General features: G+C 55.5%; 2 protein-coding genes across 7 annotated transcripts; one reads left to right on the top strand and one right to left on the bottom strand.

Annotated features, from left to right (window-relative positions):
• Positions 1-504: 504 nt before the first annotated feature.
• Positions 505-3,153, top strand: FAM98C (family with sequence similarity 98 member C). Its single transcript, XM_049621005.1, has 8 exons — positions 505-579; positions 692-840; positions 920-1,054; positions 1,465-1,670; positions 1,910-1,987; positions 2,079-2,195; positions 2,541-2,708; positions 2,820-3,153. Exons 1-8 carry the CDS (start codon positions 515-517, stop codon positions 2,961-2,963), a joined length of 1,062 nt encoding a protein of 353 aa, XP_049476962.1. The 5' UTR covers positions 505-514; the 3' UTR covers positions 2,964-3,153.
• On the bottom strand, positions 3,124-16,956 carry RASGRP4 (RAS guanyl releasing protein 4). Of its 6 annotated transcripts, none has more exons than XM_049621002.1 (16): positions 16,771-16,952; positions 13,826-14,010; positions 13,304-13,409; positions 13,127-13,189; positions 12,435-12,566; positions 12,183-12,294; positions 10,851-11,024; positions 9,418-9,534; positions 8,346-8,621; positions 7,153-7,233; positions 6,970-7,074; positions 6,739-6,857; positions 6,484-6,628; positions 5,663-5,699; positions 5,424-5,558; positions 4,485-5,305 (listed from the first exon to the last, which is right to left on the bottom strand). In XM_049621002.1, the coding sequence occupies exons 1-16, from the start codon at positions 16,791-16,793 to the stop codon at positions 5,085-5,087; spliced, it is 2,031 nt and encodes a 676-aa protein (XP_049476959.1). In that variant the 5' UTR covers positions 16,794-16,952; the 3' UTR covers positions 4,485-5,084. The 6 variants fall into 6 exon arrangements, with proteins under 6 accessions (XP_049476960.1, XP_049476959.1, XP_049476957.1 ...); XM_049621000.1 differs by having other exon boundaries at positions 12,183-12,336; positions 16,771-16,951; XM_049620998.1 differs by having other exon boundaries at positions 4,485-5,558; positions 12,183-12,336; positions 16,771-16,956.
• Positions 16,957-19,634: the final 2,678 nt, after the last annotated feature.

The raw sequence follows: 19,634 nt of genomic DNA, 5'->3' as shown, positions 1-19,634 counted from the left end.
GCCAGAGGGGTGAGGGCCCAACTCCCGCATCGTGATCGATGAGAAGGAGGGCCTCGCTCTGTTGGGGGTGCGTGTGTGAGGGGGTGGAATGGTGGAAACAAGTTTCTGCATTTGGAGCGGAGCTGGGAGGACAACACTTGGTCTAGGGTGCTTCAAGAGCAGAGGGCATCTGAGGGAGGATGAGAAAAAGGAAACCGAAGTTTCTAAGCTGCAGCAATAGCGACACCCGCTGGCCTGTCGCGACAGCTGGGATCCTGAACGCACGCGCGGGATTCACAGAGCTGGGGGGATTCCACGGTCCTGACTGAGTTACCCGAAGGGCGGCGCTCTAGGTCTCCGCGCCGGCAGGTCTGGGGGCGGGCCCTACTGCCTCCTGCACCAATCGGAACGCCGAAGGCCCTTAGGGGCCGACTGGACGGAGCCGCAGCAGGGCGCCGGGCGCGCACGCCGCTCCTGGGGCGGGGCCTCCCTCCGGCCGGCAGGGGGCGCGCGCCTGGAGAACAGGCAAGCTTTCATGGAGGGGGCGGAGGCGGAAGCGCGGGAGTGGGTCGCTGTGGCCCGGGACCTGCAAGCCTTAGGGTAAGGGGAACGGGGGGGAGGTGGTGGCTAGGGGCACAGGAGGGGACAGGTTTGCCCTCAGAAATTCCTACTGACCTCTCCAGCCCCTCCCGCTGCCTCGGCCCCGCCACAGGTATGAGGGTTTCTCGGGGGCGACGTCGCTGGGCACCTCGTGTCCAGACTTCAGGGCGCTGTGCGCGCGGCTGGCGGCGGAGCTGGCCACTCTGGGCGCCCTGGAGCGGGAGCGGGAGGAGAGCGCGGAGGTGCTGAGGGCCGGCGACGGTACGTGTGGAGCGGGCAGCCCGGAGGGGTGGGGCCGCGGAGGTCGCCGCCGCGCCCTGACGTGTCTCGCCTCCTGCAGGCCCCGGCGCAGAGGAGGCATTCCTGCGACAGTTGGCCGACCTGCTGCGGGAGTTGCATTGCCCGGACCGCGCGCTCTGCGGCGGAGACTGCGCGGCCGCGCTGCGGGAGCGCGGCGCGTGCCTGCGCCTGCTGCGTGAGCCGGGGGCTGGCCCAGGATGCGGAAGTGGGCGAGGCTACAGCCTCTAGAGGGGCGGGCTCAGCACCTTGGGGTGGAGCCAGGGTTCCCCCAAGGGGGCGTAGTCAGAATTGAGGCGGAACCGGAGGGTTGGAGGTGGTGGGGTTAGAATTTTGACGAGAAAGGCCTGATGTTTGAGTGGGTTGGGTTTGCTGTTGCGGGCCAGGTGTTTCCGATGTGGGCCGGGTTCGAAGTGCGAGCGGGGGACAGGGTCTCGAAGTGGGTGGAGCTTATCCTGGAGGTAGAGCCGGGGTTCTAGGTGCGGAGAACTAGAAGGCGAGAAGCAGATGGAACTTTCTGACCCCGGTGGGTCGGTGGGTCGGGTGGCAGCTCTCCTTGATTGCACCGCTCCTTTTTCCTTCTTTTAGGCTTTCTCTGTTCAGAACTCCAGGCTGCCCGCCTCCTCCGTCTGTACCCGCGGCTGGATTCCAGCCCCGCACCGCCCTGTGGGGAAGTGGCAGAGGAGGGAGATGACGTGGTTCAGGAACTGGTCCTTACCTTCCAAGCTCTGGGGCTGCCCAGACCTACGCCTGGGACCGCTGCCAGCCGGCTGCTGTGGGAGTTGCATGACAAGGTAGAGAGCTGGAGTCCCTTCCGCACCGGGGCCACCCCACTTTCCTTGTGGTAGGGGGAGTCCTTTCTCCAAAAGCGGTTCTGGCAGGAGTGCCCCAGCCACGGGGATATTTTTCTAGAGCAGTGACCACCATTCTTGATTCCGACGCCTGGGTCTTCAGGACCATGGGGAACTGGAATGCACGGAAAGTACATCTGGTTTCTGCCTCGTCAACCTCAGACTCCTCCTTCTCCCGTCAGATCTCTGAGCTGCTGCCTTCCCTGCCCCCAGGATTCCTGCAGCCCCTCCTCAGCAACCCGCTGGACGCACCCAGATGGGTAAGACTGTGTGTGGCTGTATGCCAACAGCGTCCTCACCCAGAGATGAGAGTCAGGGGGACCCCTGGCATGACTGAGGCCTTTTTCCCAGGAGGCATTGGAGTCTCTGTGCCAAAGGCTGAGAGATCAGTACTGCTGTCGCCGCTGCCTTCTCCTCAAGCGCCTGGACCTCACAACATCTGCCTTCCACTGGAGCGATCGGGCAGAGGTGTGGGCATAGAGGACCTTGGCAGGAGCAGGGAGGACCGGTTGTGTGGGCTACCAGTACTGGGAGGAGGAACGAAGGCCAGGAATATTTCCTTATACCAGGTTTTTAGATTCTTGTAAGGTTTGGGGCTCTAGAATGGCAGGGCCTCCAGGGCATTCTAAAATCTAGAGGCCCAGGACATTCTAGAATTCCCAGCTTTGAGCTGGGAGTGTCTTCGGAACTATACATAACTCTTGTTTAGAGATGTGGGGGGTGAGACCCTAAGTGGAGAAAGAGATGCTTCCAAGATGGCAGATGCCACCTGGGGAGGGCTCTTGGGCACCTTTTCCATGCCCCCCTCCCCAGGCCCAAGGAGAAGCCATGAAGGTAGTGCTGATCCCAATTCGGGAGGCTCTGAGCCCAGAATCAGATGTCTCCATCGCGCATGTCCTGGCTGCCCGAGCGGACCTGTCTCGTCTTGTCCCAGCCACCAGCAAGGCTGCCCGCCGAGGGACCTGCTGTGCCATCAACAAGGTGGGCACCTGGGGGTAGGGAAGGGCCCCAGCATCTTTGGCCTTCACACTTGGCTCTCTGGTCTCCGTGTTCATCTTTCTTCCCTGAACCTCAAATCTGATCAACTCTCAGGTGCTTATGGGCAACGTGCCAGACCGAGGGGGCCGTCCAAATGAGCTGGAGGCTCCCATGCCCAGCTGGCAGAGCAGAAGAGAGGACGGAGGTGGGCGGAAGGCAGGCCGCCAGAGCTGGGGTCGCAAGAAGAAGAAGAAGTAAAGGGGAACTGGTGGTTGAGTGGGGGGGGGATCCTCTCTGCCAATCCTCGCGGAGTCATTTTGAGAGTTTATCTTGGCATCTGGCTCCCAGGCCCCACATCCTCTGTTCCTAAGGTTCCAGATGTCCTTCCCCCATCCACCACTCAACAGCAAGGACCACGTTCTCTAGAAAATAAATTTAATTTATGACAGCTGTAGGACCTGTCTCTGTGGGGTCAGGCCAGGGGTGCTCAGGTTTGAGAAGGGGTAGGGGTGTCTATGTCCACTGGGTTTCAACAGGCCCCTGTTGCTCTGACCCTCATAGTCCTTTGCTCTTTAGCAACACATCTTTCCCTTCCTATGGGCATAGGGAAGGAGACATGCTGGCATTGGACGAACAGTTCTCAGGTGCCCACCATGTGCCAGCCCCATTCTAGGCACCAGGAATACAGTAGCGAAAAGTATAGATTATAAAAACCCCTGCTGTCCTGGAGCTGACATTTCTGGTGACGAGGAGCAGACATTCAACAAGATAAATAGGTAAAAAAGTATTGTTTGTCAGATGGGTAAAGGACTTTGGGGAAAAAACAAAGCAGGAAAACAGGAGCAGGACTGGGGGTGGATTGCAACTTCGAGTATGGTCAGAGGAGCCTCACTGAGAAGGTGACATTTGAGCTAAGTCCCAAAGAGGGAGCCATGGAGGCCTCTGGAAGAGCACTCCAGGCAGAGGGAACTGCCACTGCAAAGGCCCTGAGGTAGGAGTATTTTTGGCACGTTCAGGGACCATAGGGTTCAGTGTAGCTGAAGCAGGATGAGTAAGGGGGTGGGTGGTAGTAGGTAAGGTCAGAGAGGTGACAAATCGATTGTGGGAGGTGGGCCACAGTGAGGACTCTGGCTTTCCCCGAGTGAGACCGAGGCGTGGAAGGGCTCTGAGCAGAGGAGGGACTCAGGTGTTCACAGGCTCCCTGTTCCATCTCTACTCCAGCCTTCTCTCCTGTCTCTGGAGCCCCAGAGTTAGGAACTCTGCCCAGCCTATCCCCTCCCATCCTGACCCATGCTGTCAGTGTAGCATATTGGTAAGGAGCTTCCGTTTTAGAGGCAGACAGAAGGCCAGGGTTTGAGTCCTGCCTCCAACACTTAGGAGCTCTGCCACCTTAGAGAGCAGCTTAACCTCCCTGGGCCTCAGTTTCCTCATCTGTAAAATGGAGATGTAAGGACTCGGTGAGATGATACTTAGGTCTAAACATATCCACCATGAAACCACACAGATGCTAAGTGCAGGAAAACAGAATACAGGTTGTAGGCACTCTGATGCAAAAGAAGAAACTTTTGGAGTAAGAAATGACAAACTCTTCGCTGAAGGCAGTGTGGATGCGAAGGAGGTGACGCCTTTGGGGGTCCTGCTGGAGGCCGAAGAATAGGACTTGAGACTGACTGTGGGGGAGGTGAGAGAGGTCAGACCCAAGCAGGGTCTAGGAATTCAGCGTGGAGGGCTGGGTGGGCAGGGCCGTCGTTCGAGGGGCACCTGGAAGGAGGAAGACATTGGGTGATGTGGGGAGTGTATGGTGTCTAGGAGAAACTGCGAGGGGCGGAGCCTCACCCAGACTTCTGTTTAGTGGATGGATGAACATCGCCAGGGATGTTCTGGCCTTTTTTTTTTTTTTTTTTTAACTCAATCTGAAGGTCTGTACCTTTGAAGAGTAAAATTTATTCCACTGACATAAATTATAGCTCCTGGTGAATTCGGCCTTATCTTTGTCCTTTTCTTTTTTCTCCTCAAAATTCTTTTTCTTTTTCTTTTTTTTAAATGTTTATTTATTTTGGAGACAGAGACAGAACATGAGCGGAGAGGGGCAGAGAGAGAGAGAGGGAGACACAGAATCCGAAGCAGACTCCAGGCTCTAAGCTGTTAGCACAGAGCCTGACGTGGGACCCGAGCTCACAAGCTGTGAGATCACGACCCTGAGCTGAAGTCGGATGCTTAACCGACTGAGCCATCCGGGTGCCCCCTCAGAATTCTTTTTCTGTTCTACTAGTGGCTAGCCCCTCTTCCCACCCCACCAGACTGAAATTTTTATTTTTCCCTCAACATTAGAAATTAGCCAGTATCTATACTCTCCTACCCAAGCAGGGGAGGACTCTTTCACCTTTTTGCTTTGCTATGCTTTTCCAAATCTGCCTTGGTTCCCCCAAGCAAATGGCCTGGTCTCCCCTGTATCCAGCTGGCGGTAGGGGGGCAGTCCCTCCTCACCGTCTGTGGTTCCCAGGAAGGGTGCGGGGGCTCTGTCTGAGTCCAAGCATGGCGCAGATAGTGCCTTGTCTCCGGCTCCAGGGATAGTGTGTAGGAGAGATTGTCCTCTGTGCCTGTTTGTGGGGTGATGGGTGTGGGTGGCGTGGTTGCGACGGGAAGGGCCTTGTGACCTTGAAGTTAATCCCCATCCACCAGGCCCCCTTCCCAGGACTGCCACACCCTGGGTCTTACCACAGCTGGCGTGGGGAGCTGGTGTGGGTGGGCCAGGGGCTCCAGGGGGGCTCACATCGCCCTTGGCCCCTGGCCTTTTCTTACACTCCACCTTCACACGGTCTCTGCAGTGTTTGTGGCAGCACAGCCCACAGTCTGAGGCAAGGTCAGCAGTTAGCGGCCAGAGGCCCAGCCTGGGCCCCCCAGCCGCCCAGCCTGTAGGTGCTGGATCCCCTCCCCACCACTGATGCCTCACTCACCCCGACAGCGGTAGCCTTGCTTGGTGACGCCCCAGAGCTGGTAAGAGAAAGCAGAATTGGTTACCTAGGCGAGGGGAGAGGGCTGTGGATGGGGGTGGGGTTGGTCTCTGGAAGCATGGAGACCATGTGGTTTGGGAAATTCTCCAGGCTAGGGGCTTAAGGGGGGATCTGGGGATTAAAGGGATTTGGAGGTTACTGCAAGTCTGGGGAGTCATCTAGGATATTAGAATTAAGTAAAATCTGGAATGAATGAAATGTACATTCTATGGGCAGGGATTGGGTTTCCTGTTGCCTGCTTGAGCCCCCCTCCCCAGCCCTCAAGTCTAGAACTGACTGACACACAGGAGGTACTCACTAAATATTTAGTGAATGAAAAATAGGTTTGGAAAAGTAATCCAAGGTATGTGAATTCGTTTTGGTTTGGAGATTGAGAGATCTGTCCATTATCCAGAATTTGAGGATACCTTCAATTTGAAAGTTATCCAGGGTCTGAATTAATCTGGATCCTAAAGACTTGGAAATTGATTCTGTTTGGAGATAATCTACAGTTTTGGATACCCATGGTTTGGCAGTGATCCAGGATGGAGATCATCTGGGATTTGGGCATTATCCAGACTTTGGGTATATCCAGTTTACACGGGATGTGGGGATTATTCGAGCCTGGGGGCTTTTCTGGAACTTGGGGATCATCTGGGACTTGGGGACTGTGAGCCCTCCAGGGCAGGGCTGGCCTTTTGAGTCCAGGACTTAAGGAGTTAGGACTTGGGACTCTTCAGGGGGGATGGGCACTTGGGGTGATGATAGAGGGGCAGGGTGCTCACGAAGCCACTGCAGCTGTCACAGAAGGTGGGCTTGCGGAAGGTGACTTCATGGAAGGTGTGCAGGAAGGCCAGGCCCAGCTTGGAGCAGATGGCGCTGGCCCGGAGCAGGTACGCCGTCAGCTCTTCTCGGGTGAAGGAGCCATTCCTAGGGGCACAGACCACCTCAGCATGACTGGCCCCCTTCTCCCAGACTCGGGAGTCCCGGCAACCCCAGCATCCTCATCTTTGGGGGACCCAGAGGTCGGGAGTGCTTACCCCGGGCGGGGCGGTGGGTGAAGCCCATGGCAGGCGAAGGGGAAGTTGCCTGAGAATCGCTCAAAGTCCTCCTGAGAGATGGTTCCTCGGCCTTCAGGGTCATAATTCTTGAACACAGACTTCAGAGGAGCATGGGGAGGGCAGAGTAAGGCCAAATCATGATCCTCAGTCTTAGATCTCGTCCTCTGCGTCGGGACTGTACAGATACCTTCCCTCCTGGCCCCTCCTCACCTCCACCAGCTGCTCCACGTGCTGACCCAGGGTGACCCTGTCAGGCTTGGGTGTCACGCCAGGGGCCCACTCCACCACCAGGGGCGCTTTGAAGGGGGAGGGTGGCTGGGGCAGGGACAGAGGGGCACAGTTAGTCAGTGCATGGGCTGGGGCCGGGGCCAGGGGTCAGGGGTCAGTTCTCACCAGACTCTTGGGGCAGCGGGGCTCCCGGGCGTAAGAAAGCTCATAGATCTCGTCCTCCGTGTAGAAGAGATCCAGGGAAAGCTGCGGGTGGGCAGGGCATTACAGACCCTCCTCTCCAGCCTCTGCCCTCGGCCTGCACCCTGCCCGGATCCCCACTCTCATCCTCCTCCCGAGCCCCTCTTCTCTGGGGACTCCTAGGGTCCTCTCTCCCACCGAGCCACCATTCAGTCTCCACACCCCTGTTCCCTAGTCCAGAAATGCCATCTTCTCACTGAGGCCTTTTTTGGTCCTTTTTAAAATTGTAAACCCCTGTCACTTTCCTTGCTGGTTCCTACTTTGGCCTTCTCTATGGTACTTATCCTCCGAAAGACCATATGATTTACTCACTTTGTTTTATTGGCTGTCTCTCCACTACCGGGAAGTCAGCCCCACAAGAACAGCAGGAGGTTTTTGTTGTTGTTGTTGTTCTTTTCGTTTTGTTGTGTTTGTTTTGTTTTTTCTGACGTGCTCACTGCTGTGAGCCTAAGTGCCTAAAGTAGTGTCTGGCTCACAGCAGGTGCTCAATAAATATTTGGGCTTGATAGCCTTCTAGAATCAATAAAGCATAGGGCCTTGGGCCCCACTCATCTCAAGGCAAGGCCAGCTTCACAGGCAGGCCCCATACTTTGAAGGGCCCCCATTTAATTTAATGCCCTGCTGTCATCGTCTTGAAATTCTTCAGAATTTTGAACAAGGAGCCCCACATTTTCATTTTGCGCCGGCCCTGCAAATTATGTAGCTGGTGGTCCTGTCTTGGGTCTGCAAATCAGTCTTAGACCTCATGGCCTTCAGAATCCCAGTCTCTCTCAATTTGTAGCTCCTTGGCAAGGAGGGGGGAGGACATATATGTTGTTATTTATGTTATATAAATAGAACGTAGCTAGAATCGCACACCCTCAATCTCAGGATGTAGTATGGTGGTTAACACGTTAACACACGGGTTCTGAGGCTGAGCTGCTTGGGTTCAAATGCAGGTTTTACTGCTGTGGGACAGTAGGCAAGTGACTTCACCTTGTGGACCTCAGTTTCCCAATCTGCGGAATGGGCGCCACAAGGGTGCAGACGCTCTCGCGCCCAGGACTGTAAACCCCTGCACCCTCCAGGCGCAGTCTAGGGGCGCCCAGCCTGGGCAGGGGTGGGGCGGGGCGGCTCACCGTGAGCAGATGCAGCAGGTCCTCATTGGCACTGCAGGGCGGGTGCTGCCTCTGGAGGGCTGCCAGCTCCTGCAGCCGCAGGTAGAGGTTGTTGAGTTTGGGGAGGTGCAGGCGGCCGTCTGGCAGCCTGTCGGGCTGTGCCTCATGCAGGGACACCAGGTCTTTGAGGTGCACGCCCAGTACCGGCAGCCGGAAGCCCGTGCAGTCAGCCCAGGTGCGGCGGTAACGGGCGTAGTTGTTGTGGGCAGCGAGGAGCTCAGACAGTTCTAGCAGGGCCTGTGGGTGTTTCAGTGGGGGGGATGTTATGGGGGAGGCCGTTTCTGCTCCCTTAGCCACCCGCGTGAGTTCCGGACTCCCAGGGGTCCAATGGCATTTTGGACAGCTCCCCGAGCCCCCTCCCGTCCCCCATTGGCCTCAGCAACCTCCTCCCCCAAACTGCTTTTCCTTTTGGGTCCCCATTTCAGAAAGCTCCGTATCCCCCATTCCCCAGGCTAGTGATTTTTTTCCAAAACCGAAATCTGATCGTGCGTGCTGTCATCATTACCAAACCTTCCCAACTCCCCATTGCCATCTGGATAAAGCCCAGACACCTTAGTTCAGCTCGCAGGTCTCAACAGGATCCCCCACCCTGGGCATCTCCAGTCTAATTTCCTGCCAGATCCTGACTTCAGCCATACGCTGGACTCAAGAGTACCTCACTCTCCCCGTGCACTTCCCAGGACACGCCTAACCCATGCTCCTCCCATGGGTGGCCTAAATTTGGTGTCCTTAGGGGCATCATTTCACTCCCCGCCTGGACTGCAGGTTCTCTGCTACCATCTCTCTTGCGTGTCTCCCTCCAGTCCTGCTCAGGACCGGAAACACGGAGTAGAGAGGGGTCAGCATGATGCACGCATGTTGGAGGAGGGAGGAAGACAGGCAGAGGACAGAGCCTGGGGGTCTGTCGGATTTGGAGGAGCAAGGTCTCCAGGTGGCTCCAGGGCCCCTAGGTGGATGGAGGGGATTGGGAGAAAGTGCGGGGTGGTTCAGGATAACTGGCCGCTGGAACCCTGAGAGAAGAGTGGGGGTTCACCTTGGTGCTGTCAGGGCTCAGATGAGCGTGGGAGTCCTTGAGTCTGGAGATGGCACTGTGACACAGGCCCCCCGTGACCGCCATCAGTGTGTTGAAATTCTGGAGCTGGTGGAGCCTCTAGGAAGGAAGGGTGATGCTGAGATGGTGGGGTCACATGGAGGATAGGCAAAATGGGGTTTCACATGACAGCATCCAGGTTGAGCTGGGGTGTCAGGCGTGTGTGGGTATGGACCAGTGTGGACATCAGGTTAGATGTGTCAGGCAGGGGTGGGCCGCAAGCAGGTATATGGGCATATATGGGCATTAACGGGGGGGGGGGGCGAGCAGGTGATGTGAGTTCAGAGAACAGTGTGGCGGGAGGGGGTAGTCAGGCGAGTGTGAGGAGTTGGACAGGTTTGGGGACTAGACAGGTGTGGGGGATTCAGACAGATGTCAGGGTGCTGGGCACCTGGGGGTCAGGCAGGGAGACAAGACGGCCTGGGCTCTGGGCAGGAGTTAGGAACCGGGCAGAGGTGAATGGGGCCAGAGTGAAATGGAAGGGTCAGAAGGACATGAGAGGCAAGTGTGGGGTCAGCCGGGCATCAGGGGCAACTGTCTCATCCTCCTCTTTTTCAAGTTTGCAGGGCAGAGGTCGCTGTGGGGAGGAGGGCGGGGGGGGGGGGGGGGCCCGGGGGGGGGGGGAGGGACCCGGGGGGGGGAGGGAGGAGTGGAAGACACTCAGCCGGAGGAGGCCAGGGGCAGACACTAGAACCTCCAGGTCTTAGGGGCCGGACAGGCGGTCAGGCAGTCAGGCAGACAGGCGAAGCAGTGCGTTGGAAGACGCGAGAGGAAGGGCGTGGTCTGCGAGGAAGTACGCAAGGGGGCGTGGCCACGGTGGGGGCAGGAGGCTTCCCTTTTCTCCAGAAAGGAGAGAAGGTATCTATTTAGGGAAGGGGAAGAGAGGGGTTGTGACACAGTGGGGCTGGGCCAAGGACAGACCTGACGTGATGGGGAGGGAAGTATGCAGCCGAAGGGACGGCTGGGGCCTAGAGACCGAGGTGAGGGTGACGCAAACGTGGGGGCATGGAAGAGACGCTTTCACTGCCCCGTAGGCAGAATATTCGGGCATGGGACTTGGGCAAGGGGGTGGGGGGAGCATCGTCAACAGCTACGTCTAGGACCAAGGAAGGGAGTGCCGGGGCGGGTTCGACGTGGCGCTATCCAGGCCAGGAAAGAAGCGCACAGTCCGGGTTTAGAACCTCGGGACTGGGGCCTCGGGGGCGGAGTCAGGGTGGGCGTGACGCGAGAAGGCGGGGCCAGGATGTGGATGACGTCACCACTCGCGCGGGTCAGCTGTGGCCGAGGGCCGGGCAGCAGGAATGCGAGGGGGGTTGGGGGGTGGGGTCTGAGAACTGCGGGTGGCGGTTCCCTCAGTCCCTGGGGGCGGGCCTCACCTGTGCCACTTGGATGAACTTCTCCAGCACCTGCGCGCGCTGTGCCGGCCCGGGACGGCTCAGCACCATGACCTGCACCCAGCGGGACACGCTGTTGCTGAGGCCTACGGATCCCTCCAGGGCCGGGCAGCCCCGCACGGAGCCCTGCAAAACGTAGCCCCGCAGATCCTGGGGCTGGGGGTGAGGTGGGCATCAGGGTGGGCAGGGGTGCCGCGGCCTTGCCCTCACACGCCCATCCCCCTAGCAGTCGTGACCTCTGAGGCCCTAGTCTGGCTGTCACATGTCCTTGACGTCACCGTGGCCCTCTCCCTCTGAAGAGAAATATGTAAATAAAGTCAGGCACTGTTCTCAGTCCTTTGTTATATTAACTAATTTAATCCTCACATCAACTCTACGAAGTGAATACCGTGAATATATTATTCACATTTTAGAGATGAGACTGTCAAGGCACAGAGAAGATAACTTGCCCAGGGTCGCACAGGCGAGAGTCGGGGTGGGAACCCAGTCTATTGCCCCTACCTGTATACCTGGCTGGTATGCAGTCAGCAAAAGGAAGAATGGCAAAGAGACACAAAAGCGATTTCTATTTGTTCTGCTCAAGGGGTCAACATTCCATGCCCACATGTACTGCACATGTGTGTGTGAACAGTCAGGATATTTCCAGATGAAGGAACTGGTGGTGACCTTCCCTTGAAGTGGCGATGGCAATAGCTAATACTTACACACACACACACGCACGCACGCACTTATATATACCATAAGTATACTTATATAGAGGTTGAAGCACATGAAGTGATCATTTGGGTAGGTAAAACATGGCAAAATACGACAATTTCAAATGGTTCTACCAGATAGCATTCACTCTGGACCGGGCACTGATCCTACAAGGCAGGAACTGTGAAATCCCCCTTTTTATAGATAATGGAACTGAAGCACAGTGAACTTCAATGCCTCCCGAATAAATTAATAATTAATAAAATATTCTGAGCACTTACTTACTACTGTGCCAGGTAGTGTGACAAGCATTTTTAAGCGGACATTTTAATTGAATTCTCCTGACCATCTACTGAGGTATGGGGACCGCCATCTTACAAATGAGACACGTGAGTCCCAGAGAGGCTGAGAAACGAATTCAAAGTTACACAGATAAGGAGGGGCTGCTGGATTTGAACCCAGGGGTTCTGTCCTCAGTCAGCTTAACTCCTTTTACTGAACCTTCTGGCACCCATCTTGAGAGTCTGAGATCCCTGCCCAAAGCCCATGCCCGGGCCCTCTGACTCTTGGAGGCTCCCCCACTCCTAGTCCTCCCCAGCTCGGGGAGGGCGTCCTCACCGTGATAGCCTGGAAGGAGCGAAACTCCAGGTAAGTGAGATGCTGAGCCAGCTCCTCCGTCTCCAGGTGGTCGAAGAGCAAGGACACTTTGCGCTTTTTGCCGAGGCCTGGGCTGCTCAGAGGGGGCGGGGGGCCAGGGCCCCCGGGGCTCAGGCTGGGGGCAAAGAGGGGCAGGGTACTGGATGGGTGCGGGGTGGAGGACGTGAGGGTGAGGAGAGAGGCAGCCGAACGGGGTGGGGAGGGCTGACTCACAGAGTGGAGGAGTCTCCCAGGCTCCTCTGGGCAGAGTTGCCCTCCTGCTCCACAGTGGCCCAGAAGCGCCCGATAACCTCTTCTAGCTGAGGCTCTTGATGCACTGTCTCTGGGTGTTGGGTCAGCCAGTACCTGTGGGTAGGTTACAGACAGGGGTGGGGGTGGGCAAGGTCTCTAAAGGAGGTCTCTTGGGCTGAGGGATCTCGGGCCAGGGGTCTCTGGAAGGTCAGGGTTTGGAGAGGCCCCAGCCTAGGGCTGTCTCTAGAAGTGGGACAGGGGGCCTCTTAACACAGGCTGGGGGATCAGTGGAAGATAAATTGGGGGGATCTCTTGGAGGTGGAATTGCTAGGAAGCAGGATAGTGGACGGGTCTCAGGAACTAAGCTGGGACCTCTGAGGAGTGAAATTTGGGGAGAACAAGGTGAGGGGGTGTTAAAAGCTAGGCCGGGGTATGCGAGAGGTGGGGGTTTGGGGCATCAGAGCTAGAGGTCTCTAAGAAGTGAGGGTTCTAAGGGGCAGAACTGGGAGGGTCTTAGGAACCAAAGCGGGGCTGTCTCAGAAGCGGTATTTGGGGGAGCAGGGCTTGGATCTGTGGGGGATTGGGCTGGAGAATCCCCGGGAGGTGTGTTTTGGGGGGAAAGAGGCCGGTGGGGACCCCGGGTCATGGGAGTAGCGTTCTTGACCCCACCCTACCTGACCAGGTGGCAGATCTGCAGCCGCCTCAGCTCCTGTGTGTCCCCTGTGGCTTCCTGGTACTTGAGTTCCGGTCAAGGCTCTGCCAACCTGCCTGCTCACCCTGCCCCCATCTTCCAGACCCGCCCGTCTCTGCCCTCCGCCCTCCACCCGCTGCTCATGGCCCTGGGAGGATATAAGGTCAGCAGGCGGGCAGCGAGGTGGGCGGAAGGCAGCACCCAGCTGTGCATGGCCAGTACCATGTTGAGAACGTGGTCCCCACGGCGCAGGCTGCCAGCTGAGTCTGGGGGCGGGAGGAGGGGACTCTGTGTCAAAATGGCTCCTGGGCCAAAGACTGCAGAGTCTCCACAGCCAGTTGGACTAGCTGGTTCCGACTCCGGCTCTACCGGTGACTCCCTGCATGAACTAGGGCAAGCCACTTAGACTCCTTAGGGTGTCTCAGTTTCCTGGTCTGCGCTGTGCGTAGACCAGCACAGTACCTGGCAAGTCATGGTGTGGATGGAAATAGCATCAGACCTCCTCCTCCTCCACATCTCGGGAAAAAGAAACGCACGTGTTTCTCTCATCCCTAATGTAGTGCTTGAGATTCACTCCGCACACCCTTGCTCCCATTTTATACTCCCGCCCCCCCCCAAACTGAGGTCTACAGAGAGGTGGGTGCTTTACCACCTGAGGGCCAGGGAGGCTGGGGACACTCACCGAAGGACTGAATACATTTCTCCAGCAGCTCATCTTCGCTGCAGCCGCCCTCATTCAGCATGCCCAGAGCCATGGAAGCCATGACCTTGCTGATTTCCCGGGGGCTGGGGCACGTCTTGTGGCGCCGGGCCTGTCGGGGCCGGCCCCGCCCCCCTGTCTTTGCTGGGCATTCCTGGTGGGACTTCCTGTGGGCACACCCCCCAGGGAATCATGGGAACCCCTTCCTTTGGGCCGACCCTCAGAATTCTTCTTGACCCCCAAGGCCCGAGGCATTATGGGAGAAGCTTCCCAAAGGCAAAGCCCCAGATGAAGCCTCCTGACCTACCATGGACTCATGGGAGAAAACCCCTGCAGTATTCCAGATAATGGGAGCCCTCTCTTACAGGTAAACTCAAAGGATTACTCCTGCCCCCCTCAGGGAATCGGGAGAAAAGACTCTCAAGACCACCCTGAACCCCCAGGAAATCATGGGAGAAGACCCCCAGGATTACTACAGACCCTACAGGGAATCATAAGAACTCCTTCCTCCAGGCATTGGCTCCAATTCCCCTTAACTATACAGTCCCAAGGCATTTTGGAGAGACTTCCTGTTGGCCGACCCCTGGGACGACTCTTGACCTCCCAGAGAATCATGGGAAAAGACCCCCCCAGAATCATTCCTGTCCTCCCCAGGTTCTGCCTTCAGGGAGACTCTTCCCAATTGCCCTTTGCTCTAAAGCACTGCCCGCTCCCTCCCCCAGCCCTCGGGAAAGCAGCAGACCCTGAGATCCCATCTGCCATCCCTCTCCCAGCTGGAGCCCCCACTGAGGTGACACACCCCTCCCCCAAGACAGTATCTTGGTGGGACCTGAGTCTTAGCCACCAGCCCGGGTCCCTGGGTTTGGAGAGAAGATACAGGGGCAAAGTGGCCTCACCAGGGCTCTTCAGAGCTGGGCAGGGTCCCTGGGGCTGAGGCAGCTTCAAGGAAAGTTTAAAAATAACCCTCGCTCTGCCTTGTGCCTCCCTGAGGCTCGTGTTCCAGTTGGGGAAAGAGGGTAATGGAGAGTCAGGGGTGGTGGAGGAAGGAGGCAGCAGAATTCAGGGTGGCACGGCCTTGGCTCTCACAAAATGGGATTAGAGACACTTATGTTGGCTGTGTGACTTTGTGCTGGTCACTTCATTTCTCTGGGCTTCGGTTTTCCCATATGAAAAAGGAGAGTCGTCCTGAGACCTTCCCAAGGAATTTATTATGAACATTCAATGCCTTGCTCTTCAGAAGTGCTAAATAAAGGACTTAGTTCACTCAGGCTGTTAAGTGGCCAGAGATGGGAAAGTTGAACTTGAGATAGAAAGTGATGGGGCAAACCAGAAGCCAGGCCTGGGGCGTGGGGTGAAATCAGAGACTCTCTTAACGAAGGCACTGCCATGTCCCAGGGGCATCATAAGGGTTCAGGGAATCAGTATTGACTGTGGTTAGCTGGTATCGACTGAGTTCTGAATACTTTTTATTTTTATTTTTTATTTATTTTATTTTATTTTTTTCTTTTTCTTTTTCTTTTTCTTTTGGGGGCGCCTGGGTGGCTCAGTCGGTTAAGTGTCCGACTTGGGCTCAGGTCATGATCTCACGGGTCAGTGAGTTCGAGCCCCATGTCGGGCTCTGTGCTGACAGCTCAGAGCCCGGAGCCTGCTTCAGATTCTGTGTCTCCTTCTCTCTCTGCCCCTCCCCCGCACACGCTCTGTGAGCGCTCTCTGTCTCTCTCACACACACAAAATTTTTTTAATGATTTTTTTATTTTTTTATTTTTTATTTTTTTTTTTTTAATTTTTTTTTTAATGTTTATTCATTTTTGAGAGACAGAGAGAGACAGAGCATGAGCTGGGAAGGGGCAGAGAGAGGGAGACGCAGAATCGGAAGCAGGCTCCAGGCTCTGACCTGTCAGCTCAGAGCCCGATGCGGGGCTCGAACTCACGAACGTGAGATCATGACCTGAGCCGAAGTCGGGCACTCAACCGACTGAGCCACCCAGGCGCCCCGATTTTTTTATTTTTAAGTAATATCTATACCCAACATGAGGCGCGAATTCGCAATCCCGATATCAAGAGTCACATGATCCACCGACTGTGTCAGCCAGGCGCCCAGCAGTGTGTTTTACAAGCCCTCCAGGGGGTTCTGATGCACACTCGGGCTTGAGAACCACTAGTCAGACTGTCTCACTGAGGACTTCTGGGAGGAAGAAACCCGGGCACAGAGCAGTTAAGTGACTTACCTAAGGTCACACAGACAGGAAATGAGGTAGCCAGGTCTCCACCAGTAAACTGCTGGCTATTATAGGGAGGGGACCCCTTTACCCATCAGAGCCATGCCAGAGGAGGCCAGAGGAGCTACCCAGGCTAGGGACCCAGCCACCATCACCCCTGTGAGGACAGGAAAGCAAGCTTGCCCAGGTGACAAGATGCCCATTCCAGAAGCTGCTAGGCCCTTACCTGTGGACCGGCTGCTCTCTGGAGCGTCTGGAGCAGCCAGGAGTGGTTTAAGAAGCAGGGGAGCCGCCATGCCCTGCGTCACACTCCCCTCCCCCGGGGCAGGGCCCTGCGGGAGCCTGGAGTTTCCAGTCCAGGGGCAGGGGGCAGCGAGGGAGCGACTGTGATGGGGAGCGAGGAGGACCCCAGGGAGGACAGAGACAGCCAATCTAGGGAGCAGGGATGAGTGGGGGCGGGGTAGCAGAGGATACAGAGCAGCTCAAACTCCAGAGACAGCGAGGACAAGACCCAGGGGCTCATACAAACAGTCCTGGCCCAGCGGCTCTGGACTCCCTGCAGCATCTTTCGCCTGGTGCCCCCTGCCCCTGCTCCTGTCGCTGAAGGAGCCCAACACCCTACCAGCCGCCTTAGTACTCCCCGGCCTTCCCGCGCAGCCCGAGGCGCGCTTAGGGTGCTCCCAGTCTTCCTGGGGAGGGTCCTCTCACCTCTTGCTGTCTTTCCTGTTCATGCTTCCTGGTGGGGGGAGGGGGTCTTGCCAAAGTCTGGCTCAGTTCTTCCTCCTCCCCAGTGCTCCAGCTTCTTAGCCCCTTGGGAGCTGGGGCCTCCTCTGGTGCTTGGGAAGGAAAGAGGAACTTCCCCTCCCCACCCAGCCCCAGGCCAGGGGGAAGGAAGAGGCTGGGGAGAGACCAAAGGTCCCCCCTCCCCCCACACGGGGATCCCTTCAGGCTGAGGTTTCCGGTGCTGCCAGCCCCCACCCCCAGGCGGCCAGCGGGCTCTCTATCTCCCCCATCTTTTCTGTCTCGAGACCCGAGATTCTCTGTTCCCTCACTGGTCTGTTCTGTCGCTGTCGTACTTCAATGAGAACCGTTCTTTTGTTTTTTCTTTAAGTACGCCTAATATGACACATTTATGCGAAAACACGTACTCAGAAGTCTATTTCTACAAGGACATGTTCACGTATGTAATACACAAAGGTGTGAGTGGAAAGTCACAAGACACGGTACTTCGTGTATTTCTTATGTTTCTTTTATTCCTGATTTTAGTTTTAATGAGACCATTTGTGTCCCAGAAGACATTTTTATTACCTTTATTGTGACAAACCCTGAGGCAGCGCCTACTGTATACCACACAATGTTACAGGGGCTTTAAAAAATCAACTAATTTAATCACGACATAAACTTAAAGACTGTTATTTTATTGTGAAAAACATTATAGATGGAGGTAAACCCTCTGGGGAGCCCCTTCCCCGTCTCACTGTCCCTCTTAGGCAGGGGACCCGTAGCACATACTGCTGGGGGACATCTGCTCTGTGAGCTATGCATTTGTTGAGGTACATAAATACGTGCTCCTAGAAACAGACTCTTCTTTCGAGTATGTTTTTTTTCTTTTACCTAAGTGTGTCATGCTTGACATATTTTTAAGTTGACGTACAAAAAAAAAAGCGCAGATCATACGTGTGTAGGGTGATGAATTGTGATAAGCTGAATGTGTCTACGTGACAGTCACGAAGTCAAGAAACAGAACATTCCCAACCTGCACGAGCCCCCTGCATAAGCCCCAACCCAGCGCCTACCTCCTGAAACTTACCAGTAGCCTAATTTCTAGCAGGATAGTTTTGCCTAGTCTCAAGCTGTTGATAAATGGAATGATTTATTGTGCCTGACTTCTTTTATTTAGTCCTGCTTTCGTGATGCTTTCATGTTATACCTGGTTGTAGTTTATCCCTTTTTGTTATCGTATAGTCTTCCTTTGTGTGACTATTCCATGATGTATTGATCAATTTCCCCGTAATGGACAGCTGAGAGGCTTCTGGCTTGGGGCTATTGTGACTCAGGCTACTGCGAACATTCTAGCGCCTGTCTTTTGCTGAACGTTAAAGGGTGCAGTTCTGTAGGTAGATACCCAGGAGTGGAATAAATGGGTCAGAGTAATTAATATGCTTCTGCCAAACCTAGGATGTTAGTCAATTCAACCAAAGTTCTCTTAGAAGTATATTTTTACTCCTTTCTTTTTTTCACTAAAAGAAGTCACCATGGACTTTTTTTTTCATGCCAGAACATTTAGACAAGCACAGAGCTCATTCTGTTTAGCTTTTCCATTACGTGATATACCGTATGCTCTCAGGCCCTCTCTCTCTCTTCCTCTCCCTACCTCTTTACCACCTCCCCCCACCCCAGTCTCAAGCAGTGCCGTCCATGATGTGCTGTCTGTCTGTCAGCCCGTCTCCCTAGTATCTGCGAGGTGATGTAACGCTGTTGGCGGAGTCTAGCTTGTGGTGTCTCCACACCCCTCCCCCTCCCCCAGAAGTCTCAGGGAGGGAGATCAGTAAAGCCCCTCCCTCCCCCCCCCCCCCCCCCCCCCCCCCCCCCCGCCCCCCACCGCAGTAGCGCAACTCTCAAGACCTGCAGGGATGGTTAAAACCAACAATAACACCATCAACCACAAAGGAAAAGACTTCTGAAGCAAACCACAAAAACTCATAAGGCAGAAAAAGGATGCATTTGATAACATCCAAATAACGATTTCTCTTAATGAAGGCACCATGGGACAAATATCCGATAAGACGGCAGAGTGGGACAACGTATTCAGAATGTCTAAAATCAAGGGGAGGGGCACCTGGGTGGCTCAGTGCGTTAGGTGTCTGGTGTCGGCTTGGATCATGATTTCACAGTTTGTGAGTTCAAGCCGTGTGTCAGGCTCTTTACTGACAGCTCAGAGCCTGCTTCAGACCCTCTGTCTCTCTCTGTCTCTGCCCCTACCTCACTCACGTGCATGTGTTCTCTCTCTCTCTCTGTCTTAAATATAAATAAACATTGGGGCACCTGGGAGGCTCAGTCGGTTAAGTGACTGACTTCGGGCTCAGGTCACGATCTCACAGTTCCTGGGTTTCGAGCCCCGCATCCAGCCCCTCATTGGGCTCTGTGCTGACAGCTCGGAGCCTGGAGCCTGCTTCTGATTCTGTGTCTCCCTGTCTCTCGGCCCCTCCCCTGCTCGCACTCTATCTCTGTCTCTCTCTCAAAAATAAACAAACACTAAAAAAAAAAAAAAATTCAAATATAAATAAACATCAAAGAAATAAAAAAAAATCAACGGGAAATTAATCTTTAGAATGTGAAAGTCGCAGCTGCAAATCAGCAAGAGACACAGCGGCTCTGATAGAAAAATGGGCCAAGAGTGTGAGCAAGTGTGAGCAAACCCAACTCTGACAGGCACCTGAGAAGATGCTAGAAATTCTTGGTAACTGACCAAGGAAGTGCAAATTAAAACAACGGTGAGTCACCCTATTGGTCTGGCAAGATTGGAAGTTGAGGACAGTCTCCAGGGAGCTCTGCAAAGCCCCCACAGCCAC

This window comes from Panthera uncia (assembly GCF_023721935.1).
Source record: "Panthera uncia isolate 11264 chromosome E2 unlocalized genomic scaffold, Puncia_PCG_1.0 HiC_scaffold_19, whole genome shotgun sequence".
Lineage (NCBI taxonomy): Eukaryota > Metazoa > Chordata > Mammalia > Carnivora > Felidae > Panthera > Panthera uncia.
This window is presented reverse-complemented; position numbering and strand designations above follow the sequence as displayed.

Excerpts from the sequence above, each read along its gene's own strand:
- RASGRP4 (XM_049620998.1), bottom strand. The coding sequence starts at position 16,793 with ATGAACAGGAAAGACAGCAAGAG. Across the intron at positions 13,190-13,303 it reads GCTGCCCGCCTGCTGACCTT|GTACCAGGAAGCCACAGGGG; the intron begins ATATCCTCCCAG and ends ACCGGAACTCAA. Across the intron at positions 11,025-12,182 it reads GCTCCTTCCAGGCTATCACG|CCCCAGGATCTGCGGGGCTA; the intron begins GTGAGGACGCCC and ends CCTCACCCCCAG.
- FAM98C (XM_049621005.1), top strand. The coding sequence starts at position 515 with ATGGAGGGGGCGGAGGCGGAAGCGCGGGAGTGGGTCGCTGTGGCCCGG. Across the intron at positions 1,671-1,909 it reads TGTGGGAGTTGCATGACAAG|ATCTCTGAGCTGCTGCCTTC; the intron begins GTAGAGAGCTGG and ends TTCTCCCGTCAG. Across the intron at positions 2,196-2,540 it reads ACTGGAGCGATCGGGCAGAG|GCCCAAGGAGAAGCCATGAA; the intron begins GTGTGGGCATAG and ends CCCCCTCCCCAG.